Raw genomic sequence first — 23423 nt, 5'->3', positions numbered from 1 at the left:
AGCAGGAGCATCTCTCAGGTTGTAGGTCGTTACAAGAAGATGTATATTCGTGTGACTACCCTGCTGCAATGTCAAATCAAAGGTTAGCGTGGAATCAGTTTTAGGTCCCATTTCTTCATCAACGTGAACCATTCGCATATGAGCAGCCATCTTTTCAACATCATTGAAGGTTGAACGGCAATACGGACAAGACAGACCATGTATTAACATATGATTAAGCAATGTATCAGTGGGTAAATACCGATTACAGTATAGACATTTGCTAGTGAAATTGTGTATTTTCATTATATAGTTAGCTACTGCAGGCACCTTTTCAGCCTTGTGCTCCTTTTCAAAGTGGACACTATACACATTTTCAGGAAACAGCTCATTACAGATTGTACAGATTTTCCACTTCTGTGTGGATGATGTATTGACAGCAGAAGGACCTGTAGCAGCTACAGGAGATTTTGAGCCAGACTGACCTAATGCTCTTGAAGCTGCCTGTGACTGAGATAATGACGTCTGCTTCAACTGAGCTGATGAAAGAGAAGATGAATTGGCAGACTGAAGAGAGTATCTTGCTGAGGCCTGTGATCTCTGTTCCCCTCCAAGAGTATAAGGCCTTCCATTTCCACTTGCTGAGAACTGTTTCATTGATTGTGATTGTTGTGAAATAGAAACTGGTGCATTACCACTTAAGTTTAGCCTTCCCCCTGGCTGACCAACATAACTTGGTGGTACCGATTTGACTCCATAATTGTTTTGCTGCAGGTGAACATTTGACATCATATTCACTCCTGCAGAATTTAACGTAGGCTTTGGTATAGTGAGTCTGTTCATCATCTGCTGTGATGAAAGAGATCGAACGCTGCCAGGGGAAAGAGGGCCCATCCTCTGAGGGAGTCCCATAGGCTTTTTATCCTGTGGTTTTGGAGCTATTAGCATCAAAGGTTTAGATCTTGGAACCACTACATTGGTGTGACCTATCATTGCTGTTACCTGATATCCTATACGTTCGTGGTCTTCAATAACATGCTGTACTAAAGCTTCATACGATTTCGGCATAAAAAGGCATCTTTTGCAGTGAATACTACCCTCCTCTCGGGTACTAGAACTTAATGCAACTGCACCATTGAGTGACTTCTCACCTCCCTTCGCTATGTAAGGAGCAGCAACATGCTGAAAATGTTCCCTGTAGATGTGCTTTCTAACTATTTCGTACAGAGGATCTCGGTAAGTGCACTTCTTACAGTAATAAACCGCTTGTTCTACACTGTCAGCCTGCTTAGGTTTAAGGCTATCATGTTTGTTTTTATCTTTAAAAGTGCTGATGCCTCCACTCGGTGTATTGGCATTTGGAGCATGAAATATTTTAATGTGCGTTTCCAAAGTCTTTTTGTCCGCATTGAAAGTACAGTAAGGACAATTAAGGAGAATCCTGTTTTCAAAGTCTTCACTATGAACATTCCGGAAGTGGCTTTTGTACGCTGAAAAGAACTTTGAGGAAAATGGACATGCACTGCAGCAAAAGGGCTTTGTCCGATAGTCCTTAAAACAAAGAAGAAAGCAGAAACTAAATAACTGAAAAGCAGTTTTTAGAAAAACAACATCCATGATCTCCTCTGAACAATGATGTTTCTAAATAGTAACAGTCTCAAGACCCACTGCGACAGTATCAAACCTTAATTTCTTCTCTACCATTTTTGACCTGCAAATCAGGTCCTAGAAGTTTATCATCTGAACATACATGTGATGCAGCAAATATAAATGTAAAGATGCCTCAAGAGTTTAACCTTAAACTCAGCATGCAAGGCTAAATCATAAGCATCTTTCTACACCAGTAAAAAATGCCTCATTTCCTGCAGTTGAGCTGGATGAAGAAGTTCACCATAAGCTCATTTCCAGAGGGAAAAGGCAACCATGACTGAGTAGAATGACTCTGTCTAGAAGTTACTTCCTATCAACATCTGCCAAACATTTATAAATGTAAGATGGATATATAACTTTAGCTATTTCAGTGTCTCAATCTACAAACTTTTTCAAAGAGCATCTCTAATATAACTTATTTTTGGTGAGCAAATGGATTTAAGTTTACCAAGTCATATACTGAGGCTACACAAGCCCTTAAAGCCATCAAGCCTTTTCCTTCTGATCAAAGCACAAACCTGACTTTTAAACAATCTTGAATCAGAAAAAAGGTATTTGAAAATTCCACACTCGCAGCTCCCCTGCACCTTTTATCTTTGTCATATTTAACATGTTGCCGATGCAGTTCTTGTCAACTGTTGTAACAGAAACTAAAGCTACACTGGCCTTAGAGATAGCCACCAGCAATCTGGAATTTCAGATGAGATAAGACATTAAATTCAGAGAGTTACAAAACATTCATCATGAGTGTCAAAACAAGTCTTGTACATCAAGCTACACACAGATAATTTGAAGCAGCTGGAGAGTTGTACTCTCCCTCTGCATAAGTAGGAATACATGCTGCTGTCCACCTTCTGAAGCCTCAGATATCTGGTAGGCTGGAGATAAGATACAAAAAAACCAAACTAAACAAAAGCTGTCTCCTTTTATATTACATTTTTAATTCTGGAATTAACTAGAAAAAAGGACAAATCGGTGTATTTGTGGAACACAGTAATAAAGGGTCATTTTTAGATTAACACTACACTAGGAATCCATCATCATAATGTTCCCATTTCCTGAAAGAGCAATATCTGATCTTTCAGATGCTAAAAGAAGACTTATTCTGTAGAGAGATTTCTCACCTCACTGTTCTGTCAATGCTGGTAGAGGCTACTGCAGTGCACATGACTTGCCTTAAATGTGTTTAATCAGAATCAAGAACTATTTCCTCCTTCCACTGCTAGCTCAATTCAAATTTCCTTTATTACTGGCTCACAAACATCTGAAAATCAAGACTTCCAAGGCCCCTTCATTCTGCCACATAGAACTACATATGCCTAAACCAAATCTCAGACACAGTCAGATATGAGGATCTTCAGATGTGGCAGATGCTAACAGAGCTACAACTATAGGGGAGAGAGCAGTAGTTAGATGTGTTCATTTAAATAAATGATGAAAACAGATGATGAAACATTTAAGGAAAGGTAAAAAAACTTATCATGGACTGTATAAAACTGTTGATCTTTTGACTGGAAGGATGGTGAAATTGTGCTAAGCTTGAAACCAGATGTGCTCTTAATATGCAGTTGTTTAAAAGGTGGCAAGATTTCTCTACCAATCAGTTCTCCAGTATTTGGCTATCCAAGCTACTAAGATAAAGACCAAGATTCTTACTTTTGTTTAAAAAAAAATTTCAAATGCCACTTTTTGATGTTCCTTACACCGACAACAAAATGAAGATCAGTGGGTAAAACTGCAGGAAGAGCTTGTGGCGTATTTGTGAAACGCCCTTCAGTATGAACCAGCTTCAGAATCAGATGTGTCAACAGAAACTATTACTAACCTGATTTTTTGTAAGCGATGGGTCCCACAATCCTACATCTTCCCATGTAGTGTTTTTCAAATAAAAGTCATTAGGTTCAAACTGCTTAAAATCCTGGAGAAGGGGAAGATGGGGAGAGAGTACAGAGAATCAAAACCAAAGATCAACTGCTCCCTTAAGCAACTCTTGAAAGCATCCACGCAGTCCTCTCAAGTGCTGCTGGCAAACAGTAGGCATTATTAATTCAAAAAAGTGTGGGTATTTAAGATGCACCTTTTGGGAATGAAGAGTTGGGAGGAGTCTCAATATCATAAACACCTAAAGAACTATCTCAGTACTCATCTTCCTAATTAACCCAAGACTGTAATCTCATACTTGCCCCACTGTCGAAAGCGGTTATCAAGAAAGTATTCCAGGGCTAGTGCTAAATGCTTACGGTTGTACAGATGCTTCACCATAACTGATGTTTGTTTGAGGCTTTTTTTTGGGTAGGTAGAGGTGTTTTTTGTTTGATTGTTTATTGGGTTTTTTTTTTTAATTACTTCAATTTCACACAGGAATTCAAATATAACTTTAAAAGTTTGACTACATGTATGATGTCCAATTTCTTATTAAATAAGCCCAATTCTTATTAAAAAAATAATCTTAAGTACTTTAGCATTTCACCTTATATGCCATTTCATATCAGCAGCACATAAGGACTCAGAAACAGTATTTCCACTGAAATGAATATTGAAAGTAACATTGTCCCTGTTCAGAATTCTACCCTTAAAAATTAGACTTGCTCCACAAATTTTACAAGTAAGAAGACTGACATTTCCTTTCTCTTACGAATCTCACTTCAATGCTCTTTGAAGAGACACCAACAGAAAGGCCAAAGCAAAAAAGTCATAATTTGCTGGGTATTCCAAAGTTAAAGTGTGTGAATTGGCAGTACAGAAGTTAGTCTTCAGGAGAGAAAGCTGCACTTTTGAGATGCTAGTTATGAAGTTTGTCCAGAAAAGTACCACCAATGCCCTTCCCTCCTAGGAACTAAAACAGGTACATAGGTGATTCTTTAACTTGATGACCCACTGTTAGCACTGACAAGCACTTCATGAGAACCTCAGAGCTACCTTCTGTCCCCCAAGAACATCCTTTACCATACCGAGTTCTTGCTTCATACCTAAATGTTCAGTCAGCAAATGCTATTTTTAAGAATCCAATGAAAGATCAACCTATCTTCAATACATATCATCAGTCACATACAGCCTGCAGTGTATCTTGTCTCCACTAAACTTTCTAAAGTGTTTACAGGTACATTTTTAGCTCAAGTTATTACTTAAGTCCCACTTTGTGTAGAGCTGAAAAAACAATGCAGAGGTACCAACACCTGAACAAGGCTCAAATGGAATCCCAGAATCATTCCCAGAAGCTGATGAAAACAGAGGGGTATGGTGTGGGAACAGGATACAGAGGATTCCTTCAAAATTCACAGTAAATTTAACATTTTGTGAAACAAGTCTAAAAAAAAATAATGTCATATACCAAAGACCTCACAGTGCCACTAACTTTGGAGTTACCTACGACAACACTTGGGAGGCATCATACTTACTTCTATATGTTCTTTACAGTATTCCAAACCAATGTCACTAAGTATTTTTTTCACAGTTTTCCGGGCCTTTCTTAAACTGCCAAGGTTGTTGACAGGAAGTTGGAACATAGTTTCTATTGAAAAAGAAAGTAAGAGAAAAGGTTTAAGTCAAATGGGTTTTGTCTGATATAGAGTGTTGCACTTTAAATTAGTAGTAATTTTCTGTTTCATTTTACCCATTAACTCAGTATCAGAGCTGTACCATTAACTAAGAAACTACCACATTTTCTGTCTGATTTGTTCTTAAATGAGGCTGGCCATAAAGCTCAATATTAACAAACATAAGAGCACTTAAAAAGCAACAAACTGATGTAACAACTATTGCAGGAGTAATCAGCTGCACCTGGAAATAATATTGATTTTAAAAAGTGTTTTTATTTAATAAGAAATTTACTCTCTATGCTGAAGTACTTAAAAACTCCGTTTATCTTTTGTGCATAGGTATCCTAACTGATTTGAAAATTGCTAAGTTGAGCTTCAAGGTTTGTGTCAGTCTTGTAATAGATTTAATAGTATCTCTTTAGTGAGATAATAGTATCTCTTTAGTGAGAAAGATGCTTCTGGCATTCAGCTGTAGGTAGGATAAGAAGTGAATACTGTTTCCTCTACTGCCTGTATTTAAAGCTACACATGGCTGACAAGCTGTTTAGCAAACATTCTGTTACTAAGATGGGACCTGAAAGCCTGGTTAGAGCCCTTCAGAGATACAAATCACTGGAAAAAGTACAAGAGATGGCTTCACACCTCTAACTGTAGCTGGATATTTCAGCCCGTATGAAAACCCTTCCTCTCAGTTCCACACAGAGATAGCCAATTTCAGTTAAACTGTCTGCTTACGACTGGGGCTACCCAGCTAAAAGAAAGTCTAAACTTTTACAATAGTGGATTTCCAGATTCACCCATTACCACTGCCATTTCTTCCAAATGCTACTAACTGGTCTTATTTTGTGTACACAGGAGTTCTCGGGCTGCAGGCTGCTATCGTTACAGTAAGTGCTTGCTCAGCTACAGAACCATCACCAACAAGTCACTGGCACTTTAAGAAGGTGCAAAATGACAGAAACCTGAAAGTCTCTGACAATGTACAGTTATTTTGGAAGTGAGAGGGGGTGGAGACAGCAATAAAAAGGTAGGCTTTTATTAGAGAAAAGGGGAGGAAGCGTCTTAAATATCGATAAAGTTGTTACCTTGTTCCCTAGGCTTTAATGGTCCAGTGCATGTGCATAAAGAATATCACCCCAGAAGATAAAAGCTGCATTTCTGATCATTAATATTTCCATGAGCCAATTCAGAAATGTTACTTTGTTTGAACAACAAAAGGCTTGATTTGTATCAACAAATTAAACCCTTGTAAAGCCAAAGACTACCTACATCAACTAAAAGTGGATTACTTTCTTGTTGTTAGAAGCTTGAAATTAGTTTAACACTTTCAAGCAGAAGCCTAGAATTCAGAGTAAACAGAAGTTTGCAGCCATCAAATATCTGAGTTAGACAAAAATTCTCTCCTTTTTTCCTGAGATCAAGGGCAACTGTGAAGATACAAAGAGCTTACTAAGAAATTTTCTCAAAGGATATGGGTTATGACCACCACAACAACTGAGTGCCTCTGATCAAAACCAACCCTTCTCTATGCACTGTCATGCAGTGAGTGCATAGTAAAGTATCACTTGTCTTTATACTCATTAGCCTTTCTCTTTTCATACTCCTACCAACTTTTACTAGGTTATGCTTTAAGATAGTCACAACTTCCTATTCCATGATACCCTCAACAACACTGTTTTGTTTCAGAAAGAAACAAAGCTTAAAAGTTCTGCGTGTAACAGTGCTAACACAAACTACTTCAGTCGGTTTCACAGCCTACGAGTCGCACTGCAGGCATGTGTTGCTAGGCTCTAGCATCTTCAAATTCAGTGAATTCAGAAATCGCTCCCGAGAAAGAGCAGAAAGCTATGATGACAATTAGGACTTGTATCACAACTATAAAATAGAAATTAAGTGGAAACAATCCTGAGTTTATATAAAGTACCACAGCAACTCAGATCATTAAGCATTTTGGTACTTGTGTCAAGCTGGCCACTGTCACAGATTACCAGAAGCAAATTCAGTGTCATTTTAACACCTCTATTTGAAAACTAGAAAAACGAAGGAAAAAAAGAAGTTTAGACCTTGTCTATAAATCTCAGGGATTCCAAATTACTCAGTTATAGTATTTGCAGTTACTCAGATGCATCATGCAAAGTTACTAATGACAGCAATTTTAAAACAATAGGCCAGGAAAGAAGTATTTCCATGTTCTGTATTAATTTTCTCCAAGTAACGCTTGTTAAAAGAATTTAGTATAATCACAAATAAATAATAAAACTCTAAATGCAAATATATTAATTCCTGTGACTGCAGAGGTGTTTCAGCTACCTGTAGTCTCAGTGAAAGGTTTAAGAATTAGGAAAAAAAACAGAATCAAGCTCTTGTGAAAAGTAGCTATGTTCTGTATCTTATCTGGCACCTTTTACTTTAGGGAAACTCAAACCCACTTTAGGAACATGAAGAACTGGCATTTTAGTGAAATACCTTATAGGTAGATTCACTTAGAAGTCTCAATAATATGAACCCTAATCAAGCTATGGAAAGCACTGCACCAGGCATTCTCTGCCACTAAACAGATCACAGCAGTAAACTACTCACTCTTCCCAGTTATTCCCTCTAAAGCTTCTAATGAATTTGCATGGGAAATCATGAACTGCTCTTTTTTCATGCTGTATCCATTCTCATCTGTACTCTTTTATAATAACAACAATATCCAGGCCTAAGACATTCTCCCTCTCTATGCAAGAGTGCATGTGATTGTTCAAATAATTAGAGTGATTCATGCCATCCTTTCAGAATGCTACTCGCTCTTGCCCAGTGAATTATTTTTAATCCTCATAAAGGCCTAGAAAATAAGGTTTGAATTTGAGTTTCTAACTTCTTGTTACTTTGAAAACTGTCTCGGGCAAGTCAGTTATTTAATTGAGATCCTCATTCAAGCTTATGGTTCCTTTATCAGATTTTATGATACAATTCTGAATTTATCCCCATCTCTCTCTTCTTTCTTATATTAAGAGCTATTTCTAAAGGCACACATGGAAGAAAAGTTTAAGAAAAACACTTTCAAACATCCGTAAGATGTTATAACTCTGTACAGCATATTAGGCTTTGATTAAGTAACTACAGAATGTGCCAAGATCCACCCTGCTTTTCTACCCATCCTTGCCCATACTGTGCTATCAGTTTTACTGTGTAAGCACCTCTGGGCACAGTCTATATCCTGTTATTTGTACTATCACTTAACATGCTCTTGGATGAAGTAAAATAAAAATAATACCATTTATGACAAAGTATAAGCACATGAACGGTGGACAAGCTTTTGAAAATAGTAATGGTTATTCACCTTGCAAACAGGAATTTGTATTGAGAAATTGTCGTATTAAAAAAATTAAGACCACAAAGGGTACATTTGTGTATTTCAGGACAATATTATGATTAATTTAGTTACCTCCAACAAACAGAACTAAAATCTCCTTGACTAAAAATATTGGAGATTGCAATTTTGCTTCAGTAAAAAAGAGACTGTAGGAGAACATGCTGTTGCTGAAGAATTTCAACTTCTAGCTAGCCTATGGATTAATGCAAAAGGTTTAGTAAGGTTGTGTCCTATTTGCAATTTCCAAGTAGTAGCATTTTCTCTATTTTTGATCTGTAGTTGAAATAGTAAGTGAAGCTTAACATTTGCAGATGGAAAAAGCAACTCCAATCTGCAGTTTCTTCTCCTGGGCCAGTCACTACAAAATAGCTTCAGTGCTGAGCCCGCTGTCGCTCATTACCTGGAACAGGTCTGACTTGCATGATACAACTGCATTAATAGGAAAACAAAAAATACCACATAGTGCACAGAGTGGATTTATATCCTTAAACACAGATCACAAACTGGAAAGAAAATATGCTTCCTTAACATTCTATTCCCTCTCTTCCCTAAGCTGAATTGGAAGGTATAGCTCTGAACACTAAGTTGCAATCAAGTAACACAAGTTTGCTTTCAAAGCACAGTAAATTTATGCATTTATTTATTTTACATCAAGAGCATCCATTTATTACGAGTTCTTGCTGCTGCAGCTCATAGAGCCAGTGAACAATATTAATGTAGCCAAGAAATTAATCATGGCTCCACTAATTCCTTTTCTCTAAAGGCAACTGAATAAGCGTTGCTCTCACTGTATTGCATTGGTTCAGTAATGCTTTCAGTAGCTTTTTCATAGCTACCTGTATGCTCAGTTTTTTCATCAAAAATTATATGAAACAGCATAGTCAAGTACGTTCAGGATTTGAATTAATACTTTCAAGTGAACTACAAATCCAAAGAGATAATGTCCTAGTAAATTTATTCTAGAATAACCCAAGTTCTTAACATCAACTAAAACCATCAGTGCCTGAAAACATTACATTTTAAGCCTTCTAGCAAGCTGTGCTGTCTTTGAAACTGAAGTCCTCGCTTAAAGAACATACTCGTTTTGCTTGAAAGAAACCAATTTTTTTCGTCACAACAAAGCAAGATTCAGCAGTTTGTCCTTAGGCAATGATCACCTGTAAACTCAAAAGTCAGCCACAAGTCTCAAATGCTTATTAACAAACAGCTTAATTCAGTACAAAACACCACTAAGCTTCTTCACCAAAAGACTCAAATGCTTTCTCTTAATTACTGTGTCTAGTATACCTAGGCATGCCAATATACCATAAATATAAACCCAAGTGATAAAGAAAGTGTATTTTAAAGTCTGAAAACGAGATCTTTTTTTCTATCTGTGCTTTTTGCCTCTGCCTTTTTGCCCACCTCACAGTCAAGTCTTAAAGTTATCAAGATCTTCCTGTCATAATACATCATATAACAGAGGATCTAATTAGATCTTCACATTGGAAAACTGAAGATCAACCTCAGTTTGCAAATTCTGCTCAATAGCTGTATCTTACCTAATCTTAAAAAACAACTCATCCTCAAGCAAATACAGTTACGTTTCTTGACCATTTAATCATTAGTGGAGAGCCAGATACAGTCTGACATTATTATGGTTTGTGACTACAAAAAAGCTTTTAGCATCTCCTCTCATTTCTTTTTACAGCAAGTAACTCAGACTGTAACTGCAAGATACACAACACACTGCTGGCACGTCCTTAAATGTGGACATTAAAACAATTGGAATTAAGCATCTCAAATCATCATTTAGACATTAACGCTATTCTTGAAATGAGGTATCCCTTCTCTGACCAAAAGCTAATGTTTAAGAGAGGACATCTGGAACATCTCTTCTTCACTGTCAGGGATGCTGCTTACTGCTTCGAAGCTTAGATCCAAGTAATTGTTACTAGAACACAACACTAAGGAGTGCAGCATCCAGTGCTGACAAAACCCACCAGTGCTTTTAACTGGCACTGAAGCTACCACATCCAGCATCCTCACAGCAGTGGATGGATGCCCACAATACAGGCTCACAGATCAACTGATCCTTTGGTAAAACAGTTTTACTTTAATGCTGTTTCTCCTGGCTTTCTGCTGAAATGCCAGAAGTGAACAGTCTTAAGTACTCTGCACCTCACTGGAAAAAAACCAAAGGCACAAGCCTTTTCACTAGGCACGAGCAGTTCAAGTTTTACACATCCATCAGTCACCAATTCCTGATGGTTAACACAGTGCTACTTACCTAACATTATTGGCTCAAATACAGAACCTCTCTCAGATCTCAAAGTAGCTTTCAAAAGAAGCTCAGCAGCATTTTTTTTTTAAATAAAGGAGGAATTTCATTTATTCTGAGATGATACCACTCAATGACAATTCCAGCCGAGGATTCCAGTTAATGGGATGTCTTATATTCCCACATGTTCTGTTTTACAGCAACCAAGGCATAACTAATTTTTATTATTTTCCTGTATAGTTTTACTCTATCCTATTCCTTCCTGAACACGTCCTAGATATTTAATACATTATAGAACTTTTCTTTGTAAGGGAATGTGCACCTGTACACACATTCACAGAAAAATAAGTCAGGGTGGTCACATATATGCTCAGCAAAAGTAATTCTATAGATAAACCTGGCATATTTTATCCTCATGAATGGAAACAATGAGATCTACCCCTAAGACAATCAGTTATTTTCAAGTTCATGATTCCACAAACAGTAAGAATTAAGTTTGTGTTTGTCCTTCTGCTTCCTACTTCTAGACTTGGGTCCCACCTACAAATACATTGGGAAGCCCTTGTTCAAGCTGAGTCACACATCAATCTACACTGAAGTGCTGGCTGGAGAGAACAAAAATTACTTAAAAACAAGACCACCAATGTCCTTATTATCTTGTCTAAGTAGCATCTTCAGGGGCTTAGAGGAAATGGATTAGGAGTCTAGTTATAAGAAATTCTGAAAAAATAAGACTGATCTAATAAGAGGATCTCACCCATTTTTAGTGTGCTTGTACACAAAATGTCTGACTCTACCAGTCACAAAATAATGGTAAAATACGCAGACTAAGTGTGCAAGAAATATCTGGAACTTTCTTTTGCTCTATATTTATGCGGCACCTAGCATAAAGGTCTAGTCCACAGCCAGGTACCAATTCCTAGAGTAATTCAGTAGCCAAATGTAAGCAGAAAAGACAAGCTATAAAAGAACACAATATCATTACTAAATTAGAAACACTGTACTCCAGTTTTCATTTCATAGTCACATTTTGGAGAGGCAAAGACCTATTTAAGACAAACTTCATGCAGTTCTAGTTCACTGCTATGGGTGGCAGCCACAATGCAAAGCATGAACAAAATCTAAGACAAGTTTCCTAGCTAGTACACACGCATTAACAAAAAGGCCTGAATGAAGTACTCTCAGATCTTCACCCAAAAATCTGCAGGGGGTGGGGGAGGGAAAGTTTTGTGGAAAGGTGAGGAGTATTTGCAAGGTTAGCAGAGCAACAACAGGTAAGATTTCACAGAACTCAAAGTGTGCACATGGTATTGTGCTTGGGAGAACTGAAGCACTGTCTTTGGCTTTTAACAGGCTGTAAGAGTCCCAGGAAGGAAGAATTTAATCTCAAGTGCAGTTCTGGTATGTGCATCTTATAACCTCAAAATTAGGGCATAAAATGGCTACGAAGACTTGCAAAGTTTTGAAAGTCTACAAGAACCAGCAGTTGAGTTCACCCACTCATCACTAGAGTCACATCCTGAAATGGGAATAACAGAGTGATTGATTTCAATTAATAATTATGTCCAAGTTTCAGGAAGCAACTAAAACTACAGGCTAAAAGAGGCCACAACATAGTGCCTCATATTTTATTTTTTTTTAAATCAAAGGCTTCTTTTCAGTGTTTTCAAGGAACTCAGGTTCACTGCTGTAGTAAAAAAGGGACCTCACTTCAAGGTTAGTACTGCTTCACTGCACTAGTCAGTCATAGTTGGCAAAAGAAAATCCTAGTAGGTGACAAAACCATGTAAAACCTTGAAATGCTCTCAGGAGCACTAGTGTGAACAATATTCAGGAAAAACATTAATCAAGTGAACAGGAGGGACAAACCCATTACTGGTGAAAATTTCTGCTTAGTTTTAGGAACTTAACAGTGCAAACCTCCTAAGACACAGGAAATCATGACTTCTCATTTTTATGGCATGACAAAAAAAGCAGAAAGAAAACAAGATCTAGCCCCAAATTAACCACTACACAGTCACAGAGAAGTTTCAACAAACCTCAAATTCTTCATCACTTTTTTTTTTAAACAGATCTCAGCACTTAGAGATAGACTTCAAGTGACTTTCAACTTTGAATTACCTCTTCACAAACTTGCTACTCTTGCTAGCACTGCAAATTCCAGATGGAAACAATTGCAGTCACTATTCTAAAAACATCCAGAATGTGAAGTCTGACACTTCCTCCTGTTACATTACTCTAAGTGATTTTTAAACCACTTTTAGCATTTAAAATAAAAATAAACTATCCTCACTGTACCAGCTTCAAGCACTTCAAGTTAACATGGCCATGCAGTTCAGCCCTTTAACACATCAGTTACAAAGGGACGGAAACCATCTAGAAAACTGAGTCAAAAGATAAATAAATTTTAAAAATTACTGTGCAATTATTTGGGAAATGAATTCATGTAAAATACAATACTGCAAGCCTGCTTTAGAGTTCTATGTTGCAACAGTTAACATTTCCTTATGCTACCTATTTTTCTCAGTGCAAATAGTCCTCCCTTATGAAGGAAGAACTGACCTCACACACAATACTCTGGACAACTTGAGAACCTCACAGGAAGGCATGCACCCAGGAGAGGGAGGGTCAGGAACACCAGAGGGAAGACCAGCAAACCTCTGTATCAGTCAAATTATCAATGGTGACAGAAAGCTTCCACCTGTCTTTAGACCCCAAAAGCTGTTTCTATTTTAGTGTAACTGAAATCTTAATTTTCCAGTGGGTCTTCTGTATTTTACACCTCATCCGAAGAGCTGCCTTGCAGCCTGCTACCTTTGATACCCTCCAGTAACAGACGTTGACTGTTTCAGCTCTGCAACTTTAGAACAATGAAATAGAGGATATTCTACTGTACAGCTTCAGAGCACCCACAAGGTAACAATGCTATTCTGCTACTGGGAAAGATGCATCAGTTTTAGAACAAGACACCCTTTTTCTCAACTAAATTTTTCAGCAAATATTCCAAATCTGCCTCATCATGTTATTTCCATTTTTGGACAACACAGGAACATAGAGGTGGAATGCTCATAATTCACTCTTGAGAGCATTTTCCCCTCACAATGAAACAAAGAGTTACTCATAATAAGCAACATTTACCCCTCACCCTACCCCTTAAACACGGTATGTTTATTTTTTTGGCTCAACTGAAAGGATCAGCACAAAAAAAAATAAAAGCTTATATGCATATATGTTGATCATTTTAGTTTTGCTGAATAATAAAATTATTTCGCCATATTCAGTACACAGCCACATAGTAGTAGAGTTCATAGTCTTATAATTTACATAACTTTTCTCTTTGTTGTTGTAGCTATGTCCTTCCAGGCTGCCTCATCATAACTGATCTGTCAAAACAGGGGTGCCAAAATGCTTTACAGAGTTTAAAAAAAAAATCTTTAATCCTAAAATAAAGAAGTTAAATACAGAAAATCCAAAAGGTGCAGACAATTTAATCAGTTTCTCAATTCCAGATAGCTCGTTCTTTACTACTGTTTAGAGGAGGCACTATTTCACCACAGATTCCGTGTGACAGCCCCTTCTCCCCAGTGTTTACTGTGAACACGCTGCAGGCAAAGCAGCCCAGTCTTCCAAGGAGGGCTGCCACATCCCCAGCTGTAAAGACAGGAACAAACTGCCCTCATGTTTGCAAAGGCACCACCCCTTTTATACTGAGGGCTCAAATTTCTAAATCAGTTTGGATTTCTAGCAGATGAGAGTGAGTACTCCAAAGGACTACACTCTCACCCAATATAAATCCAGCCAGTACATAAGCCTACAGCTAATGTTTTGTGGCTACTGAAAAAAAAACAAACCCAACAAACCAAACCAAAACACATTTTCTAGCTTTAGATAAAGAAGTCCTATATAAATAAAAATGCAACTTTAGAAGGGGTCTTCCTACTGTAATCTAATATCTGTTTGTCAGCTTTTCAGATTTGATACCAAGGTGATTATCAAATCAAATGTGATGCAACTGATACCTTAGATCTAATGACACAGCAATGTGCATCTCTTGAACTGCCCGCTTCTTAAAAAGCATTTTGTGAAATGTACCCTTCCATAAAACTTCTGTTATTTACCTTGGAATAAAACTGGAGATGCAATTACAACTATCTTTTGGGCATATTATTAACAAGAATAAAATATAAAGTTAGTTTTACCTTCTCTCATGAGCATGTTTGGCTGACCCTTTCCTAATCCCTTCATTTACTCATATTATGGAGACTGAGAAAACCTGAACCTTTTGGTGAGCTGAAACACAGTATTATCAACTGTACTGCTGAAGACAGTATTAGGTGTGAGCATGTGTGCAAACCAGACAATTTCATAACCAATCTGTAAACCAGCCTTTTCTATCCCACTGTGACTCTGAGTTTGTATACATCTATACTCAGATCAATCGTATTGAAATAATTAGCCCTGTAAGAACTCTAGTTCATTAAAGCAGATTTCCTATAAATTTGAAAGCAAAAGATAATAATATTCTGTTATTTCTGCACATGCTTATTTATAATGTTCATACTCTTTTCCCCTCTCCCCCATCATCCCTCTGCTGATTCAACAGGTCCGTCCTTTCGTCGCCTTTTCCCCCTCTCCGCCTCATCCTTTCTTTGCTGGTTCTTGGCCATCTTGGTCCTTACCTCGCTCATTTTCCCTCTTCTCATCTTCCCTGCGCCAATTCATAGCGTCCACATTCTTTCGTCGTTCTCTCTCATCCTGTCTCCACCGCTTCTTGATATCTTTGTCCTTAACTTGCTCATTTTCTCTCCTCTTCTCATCATCCCTGTGCCATTTTATTGTTTCTGCATTTTTCTGCGGCTCCACGCTTCTTTTGAGATAGTCTTGTCGCCTCCTCCTCTTTTTTAACATATCCCTTTCCCTGGCACGAGCCTGCTTTTCTTTCTGGGAAAGAAAAGCTTTACGGGGCATCATGAGCTGCTGCTGTACCTGTAATAATATCGTATCCATGGAATAATATACTATACATGCACTCAGTCAGGCACCAACAACTCTCATTTGTAGCTGAATACTTCAAATACTAAGCCAAGATAATTTACTGCCTCTTCTCTTTCCTTCATAACCCTCTCTAACTCCATATTAGATAATAACAGACAAGTTGCAATGTTCAGCTCCAGGCACACCACCGAACTGGCACCTCTGCAGTTGGTGCACACCCAACATACAATCCCGACCTAAGCATTAGGAGTTCTTCCCCCTCCCTCTTGCAACTCCTCCCACAGAGTTTTTAGTAGCTACTTGGCATTGCTTCATCCAATGGAAAGAACAGGCCCATAGGAGAGTTGTGAAGGAAACTTGTGAGTGTTCAAGCTTTCGTTTCTTCTCTTACTGGAGATCTATATTTAATGAAACGTAAAGATGCTTATTTGTATTTTCAGACCTCCATCTCTACCAAATTTGGTTCAAAGTGGCCAATTTTTTTGATTGGCTGGGAGGAAGGAGGAGAGATTAGGAGACAAACCACAATCTGAAAAACTGTATAAGCTTTGTTTCCTCGTAAAACCTGGCCAGAAGATTTAACTGCAGTTAAAGAAATATGTCCTGACTCATCTACTCAAACTTCCTCCAAGTCTGTTATGTCTTACTATTCACAAGAACAAAGGAAAAAATAATGTGACTGTTTACTTCGAGTCTCTGCAGCATTCCTGATCAGCAAGGCTTTTGGTTTTGTTTTTGGGCTAGTTTTATTGTTTTTAAAGGGGTGTCGATGAATATGACCTTTTAGCAAACTGTTTTACGTTCGGTTACTTATCTGTAGTCATCCAAGGCATTCAGGTCTTTAAATTTACTGGTGTTAATATCTGCAATTTTGAAGTAATGGAAAACAAAACAGACTGCAGAAAGAATTTATACTGTTACTACTATCCTTTAAATACTCTGTATACATTGAACAACATTTCAGAAATGTCAAGCTGCAGCTGTGGCCCAGGTTTGGGGGGTTTTTGTTTAGTTTTGAATTTTTGTTTAGAAGAAAGTTTGCAGAGGTCTAATCAAAATGAAAACTGCAGAAAGGACAAAGTTACTAGATTAGAATACTTAAGCAAAGCCTAAACCAAAATGAAACAAATGTACTTTTAAAATTTAGCTACCTTATGGAAAGCACTTGTTCCCAGCATGCAATACTCCATCTTTCTCCTACAGAAAAAGCAATGTTTCAAACCCTTATTCTAAAAGCTGTTCCTTTTCCCTGCGTAAAATACCCCCTGCACACTTAATCCCACTATACTAGTCCATTGCCTTTGTTAGGCATGTATCATGATCCCATGGTTTTCATTCCAATAATTCAACCCCAAATTTCTTAACCATAATAACACTGAAGGGGAAGGGCTGCAGCAGAGCAAAACAGCATAATAAAAAAAATGCATGCAGTTTGGTAACAAGTTAGTGCATAAAATTCAGATTATGCTAAAAATTACTTCGTTAAAAGGTACAGAATAGCTCTCTACTAGACAGTCTGGTTTTAAATATTAAATATTTCTCAGTACCAGTTATCATTAAAATCAGAAAACAATGACAATCCAGGATCAACATTATCAATGCAACCCACACACTGTAGATCTTTAAAATAGTTTTAATTTCTCTATCAGCTGTTTGCCAATTCGACATTACTGTTGTTTACTAGAGCAAGCTTAACTTATAAACTTTTAACGTACATTATAATTTTACCAGTAACCTTTTATTCCAATAACAATAGCACGAATAAAATTTAAAGTGATTCATGTTTCATGCAAATTATTCTTCCCCCTCCCCCCTGCCCAAGGCAAGTACTGACATTTAAAATCTGTCATTTTTTAAAAACCCTTTTAGGACTAATTGTTATATTTTCTTTCATTTGTGGTTTTTTTCGTTTGTTTTGTTGTTGGGATATTTTTCCACCCTTTGGCTTTATCTTTTCATTGTTGTTAACTACAGTATCCCTGCCTCCCCTCTCTTTATACATATCCCAGCCCACTTTGACAGACCAATTCAAAGACAAATGATAGAAAATATCTTACTAAAAAACATTTCAGTTGAATTTCCAAAATTAAAAATTTCAGTTGAGATTCAAGTAAGAAACGTCAGATTCCAAGGAATAACTTAAAGGGACATCCAACTTCAATTATGTATCTTTGAACTTCCACATCACAAGTCACAGTTTTTCCCCCGTTTGTTTCAGCATGAGATTACTTACTTAGGGCAGTCTGGTCAGTTCTCTCACACTAAAATAATCTTTCACTTTTGCCTCTGTTGATTTTAATAAACCAAAAGAGGAGGAAAATTTTTAAACCAGGAAACTAATATGCAGCGAAGCTGCCAGACTGACTTGAACCCTAAGTCTCCCACATCCCCAATTTTTCTAGAGTACAAGTTGGTGTTCCTTTAAGTTCAAAATGTCCAAATGTCAGAAGCAAACAGTCAGAACTATCCTTTTGACTACTTTTGCCCATACTTTGCCAAATAAAATTCTTAACTCTTCCCAATCTATTCAGTACATATTATGAGGCATTTACCTCCAAAATTAATGGTGCTTGGGCGTCTCAGACTCATTGGAAAGTTTCATGCAAAAGCCTCCAAAAATAATTCTCCTTCCAGAACGCCCACCTCAGCGATTATATTACACCTACTGTGTGAGGCCAAAGCCCGGACAGAGAAGGAGGATCATATCCTGCTGTACAAAACAAAGTGTTAAAGACAAGAGATAAGAAATGTAATAAGGGCAATCTTACATTTATAATGTACGTTTTATTGCGAATGACTCCAAAGCTAATTATAAACCACATTTACGATACCTCTACTGACAAGGAGCTACTGTAGAGTGCACTCCAGCAAGTTAACGGTGCTGCGGGAAGTTTTAGGGCGTTTGTGGCTTAAAGGACAGATTCCACTGGGTGATGCTACCTGAGGAACATTTTGGTGCTCAGATTTCAATGAAGTTACCCAATTCAGAAATCCAGCAGGATGCAGAAACAAATGCTCCTATTTTCATACAGCCTTTTGACTGAAGTGGTTAGGACCTCAGTTTACACCTCACCGGAGCCATCATTACCAGCAGCACAGCTGCACCCTGGATAGATGAGGTACACTTCATAAAATACCAAGAGCACTTCCCTGTACAGGTAATTTTTCCTAGAAGGTTCCCATACACAGTCACACCTGAAATTACAAGACTATGAGAGATCAATCAGGTGAAATGGCTGTCAGCCACAACCCTAGGGACATACATTCATTTGGGACGTATTCAGATTAGAATTTTCAGTCACAATGCTGCTAGGAGGACGAGAAGCAATGGCACGCAAATGATTATGCTGCTGTAGAAAGACTGATATCTCTTCAACTCGCATCAGTCTTGAACAGACTGGAAACACAAGACATAACATTAGTATCATGAAGTTTGGAACAACCAAATCTAAAGTAAAATTTGTTGAGTCATTTATTTCCAAGTAATAAAGGTTTTTACTGTTTAAAACTGTTAATTTTAATCTGTTGATTATTCACACAGAACATCCACGGCTTAAAGTACAGACTGATTTTCTTCAGCAAGTATGGTTTCAACAGAAGATAATAAAAGGTCCTCAGAAATTGAAAAAAAGCCAAAATTCTTAAAATAGTTCATATTGAGGCAAAACTGAATCTTGCACATGCTTTAACAATACCACTAGCCATATCTTCAAACAGGTAAGGATGATGGGTTATTTTATTTCACACCAGATTATTTTCTAACTAGAAAGTAGAATTTGCACCCTTGTATCTCTATCAGGTCAAAATTACCTCTCCTCCACTGAATCCTCATTACAGAAAGCACACTTCTGGATGAGGACCAACCAGCCTTGGGAGCAGGTCAGTGACAGTGAGTGTACCAGTCTGAAGATGCACATACAGAGCACAGGGAAGTACTTCATCCCATACTGGGCCTCCCAAAGACTGAATATCATTTCCCTGCATTGTGTTGCTGACAAGAATCACCAAGCATCTGGCATTTTTCTGACTTTCCACAATCCAAAAGTAATTTATTTTAGCCCTTATTTTGCTGGTAATTTAAGTTGAAGAAGTTTTTCGTTTACATATAACAATGCAACATAGAAGCATGTATCAGAGCTGACAGCAGCTGTATATTCCTGGACAAAAACAAACAAGATTCTCAGCTTCCTGATACTGTGCTTTTCATCTCCCTATTCCAACTGCATTTTTAAAAAGTTCTACTTTTAGTGGTTTGCCCAGCTAACTGCATTTAATAGCATGCTCTAAAAAGCCAGCCATGAAACAGATTTGCAAAGAAGGCTGTTAGTGCAATATTGAGTGAAATACCTTAAAATACAAAAAAAAGCAAGAACATTAACCTATGGTTCCCACAGCAACAGAAAGGCAGCCTCCTCTCATATGCAGGTTAAATGATGCTACATAGTATGATGGTGCGTAATATTCTATATTCACATGAGGACAATGATGGCCTGTCCCTGCAGCAAGGTGGAGGCTGGGACTCTGGGACCAAACGGTTCCAGGACAGCTGAGCAAGGAAGAGTGACAGTCGGGAAGCAGAGGGGTATCTCAGGGAAGAGCGAGCAAATCAAAAGTATCAAGAGCAGAAACATCAGGGAGAACGGAGAAGATGGAAGAACTGAAAACTACCAAAAACTTGCCTGGAAAATGTAAGAGTTGCAATTAAGCATCTCCCCTTCCTGCACTGAGTGAATGAAGAGTTTACTCCCAACACGTCTATCACTGGTTTCCACTAAGCATTTTCACTTTCTTCTACTGGACTCTTCTCTTTCCTCCTTATTGAAGCATTTCTGGCCTAGATTTCAGAGGGCTGTGCACCCTTATCTCCTGTGAAGGTAACAAGATTTGCAGTTTAACAGTGCATCTGAAATACCAGACAACTAAGGGCTCATTTTTCAGGTCCACTATAATCCTAGGATGGAGGCTGTTTTGTAACAGCATGTGCTCTACTCTCATGGCAACATTTTAAACAGAGAGCACCTCCTCAGCCTTATCAACTCAACCATCTGCAACACCAAGCTTCTGCCCATGTTACATGATGGTCTTCAGCTAACTTCTGTCTAACAAACACCTCTCAGCTCCAACTAGCTAATTCTGTGTGCACAGCTGCCATGTTAGACCCAGAACTTAAATTCAGCAAGACCTTGAGACCTTTAACTTGTGTCTACATCCAAATCAGGCCTAGGCATATTAGAAAGATATAAACACAGAAAGCCCCAATCAAACCCTCTGGAAAAACCTGACATGTTGTTTTAAAACGAAGGTTACTGGAACTGAAGGAAACCAATGCATGTATTTTGCTATCTGGTCAAAGCATTGCAAAACTTTTGCAGCACTGTGCACATGAAGCCACCTCAACTCCTCCTCACTATCGAACAGTCTATTTCTTAAAAGTCCCTTTGTCAAAAAAAGAACTTTAAAATATTTTTAAAATAACTTCAGAGATTAAATCAGCTACTGCCAAAAAATTTCAAGTTGTCAGTCAGCTTCATGCCACTTCTCTGGACATCCTATGTAAATATTGCTTCAGGAGAGGAGAGAAGTTAATCTAAAGGGTGGTACTAAAAAAAAAACCAACAAAACCAAAACAACCCACTTAAAATCCTTTGGAGGAAATTCTTAGGCTAAAAACCCTAACATGCTGTTTCAGTGTTATATGCAATTTTCAGCAAGGGCCTATGAAACTCCCCCCCCTCATGTTTTTGGAGCTTACTGTCTAGTTTCAGCTTGGTGACTCTTGCACAAAGAACTTCAACTTCTCATCAGAGGAAGAACTTCCATGACAGTTCTAGTGAAAGGAATCAGTAAGGCTGACATGTCTTACTCTTCAGTCATTTTTTATTTAAAGGTTAAAAAAAAAATCTTCTGCAGTCCAGCAGGCAAGGATCTTCTAAGCCATTCACACACTTCTCAATCTTGCTCGAATTCTGGAATTTTCCACTGGTGCCAGAAGCTCCATCTGGTGGGTGTGTATGCTAACTGCAAAACTGAAATGAAATAAACTATTTCCTTATCAACTTCTGTTTAAGTAGTATAAGTTCTGTACAGTGTGTAATCTCTATGCCTCAATATAAAACACAAAATGGCAAAATTTCAATTGCTCTGAGAACCACAACTTCTTATTTTTATCCTTGATGAATAATTTGCTACCTTACACTCTGCTGGGAATTTCTGTTGGGATTTCTTATTTTGATGACATAGCCTGAAATACGTTAAAGAATGATGTCAGCTAAATTTGAATGTTTTCCAAAGAAGGATCTTTTGAACACAGATGATTAAAAAAACACCATGGAACTTCTGGCAATCTCTACTGCATTCTGAAAAGCAGTTTTAAATTGTGTCCATTCTCTAGGGCTTGCTATACTTCAGTGCATAGGGAATTTTAAATTAGAGGCAGTAGCAGCTCAAGAAGTAGGCTTACACACCTACCACCATCTTAAATAATATCTTTTGTGACTGTTCAAGATCTCAAAAAATAAACGCTTATATGCATCCACACATATGCAGTGAAATCAATATGTAATATACATACTCAATATGATAACCTCGCTTGTTTAGGGCTATTTCTTAAAGATTTCAGTTTGAAATGTAATAAAGCCTGCACATCTTGCTGAAATTCGAAACTGAGACTGGAGATCATTGAAGCACAAAGGATATTATTTGCTTACACCATGATATCCACACTTCAGTGATCAGGAAAAAAAGGCTGCATGAATATGCACTACGATTCCAAAGTAATCTTCATCTAGATTGTAGCTAAGCACAAACAATCCCAGAATAAAAATTATTTTGGAAATAAAAGCACATTTAATGAATTAGCAGTTACCATTTAAATTAAATCAAGAATCATCTTGAATTTTTCAATCCAAAGCTCAGAAAAACATTTGTGCAATTAAACAAAGCAGCACAGAAGGCTCTGTAAAACGTGCAAGAACAAAGCATGAGATCAATACACAGGTAATTTATGATTGGATTACACTGATTGTAAAACTGCAACGAGATTAGACTGCAAGTGAAAACGGTAGTGCTGCCTTCCCTGTCATGTTTTCCTGACATCAGAACTGTGTCTGCAGCCAGGGCAGAGACCTAGTCCAACAGAAAAGGAGTGTTTTTTCAGGCAAAGCGGTTCCTTTACTCACGTAAACAGCAGTACCAGGACTGGTACAAGTAAGGTGGGCAGGAAGTGGGGCTCATACCACCCATTCCAGTGGCAGCACAGGCACAGATATATTTAAACTGACAGTGAAAATGCATGCCTTAGTGTGTCCTAACTAGTAAAATGCATTGCTTGCATGCTGGTATAAGTGGCAGAACAAATCAACGAAACAAAAGAGAGCATACAAATACTTTTTACAAGCTCATCCAAAACCCTGCCAATACACACTTTCTCAGATAGTAGATATATCAGATACTGAAGGGATCTCGCCAGCTGGCTAGCATCTGAGTATTTAAAGCTTAAAAACAGTCGGTGAAGTAGGCTGATGCCAATTGATTTTCCTTTGCCTTGCCACTTCACACACGCTATGCACAAATGCTGGCATTACATGATTGGGTAATGTCTGTAAACAAGAACTTAAAATCAGTCTTACCGCTTCACATTTCT

The 23423-nt window shown here is 37.8% G+C and overlaps 1 protein-coding gene across 1 annotated transcript in view; it reads right to left on the bottom strand.

The window, feature by feature from the left end:
* ADNP (activity-dependent neuroprotector homeobox) overlaps positions 1–15757 on the bottom strand; it is an 18475-nt gene extending 2718 nt beyond the window's left edge. Inside the window, exons 1-4 of the mRNA XM_010184343.1 lie at positions 15466–15757; positions 5028–5140; positions 3455–3547; positions 4–1530 (exon numbers count right to left, since the gene is read on the bottom strand). Coding sequence (XP_010182645.1) covers positions 4–1530; positions 3455–3547; positions 5028–5140; positions 15466–15757 — 2025 coding nt within the window. The remainder of the gene's footprint in view (positions 1–3; positions 1531–3454; positions 3548–5027; positions 5141–15465) is intronic.
* Positions 15758–23423: the final 7666 nt, after the last annotated feature.

Source organism: Mesitornis unicolor, unplaced genomic scaffold (genome assembly GCF_000695765.1).
Source record: "Mesitornis unicolor isolate BGI_N332 unplaced genomic scaffold, ASM69576v1 scaffold32305, whole genome shotgun sequence".
Lineage (NCBI taxonomy): Eukaryota > Metazoa > Chordata > Aves > Mesitornithiformes > Mesitornithidae > Mesitornis > Mesitornis unicolor.
The sequence above is the reverse complement of the archived record's forward strand: the minus strand, read 5'-3'. Positions and strand labels throughout refer to the sequence as shown.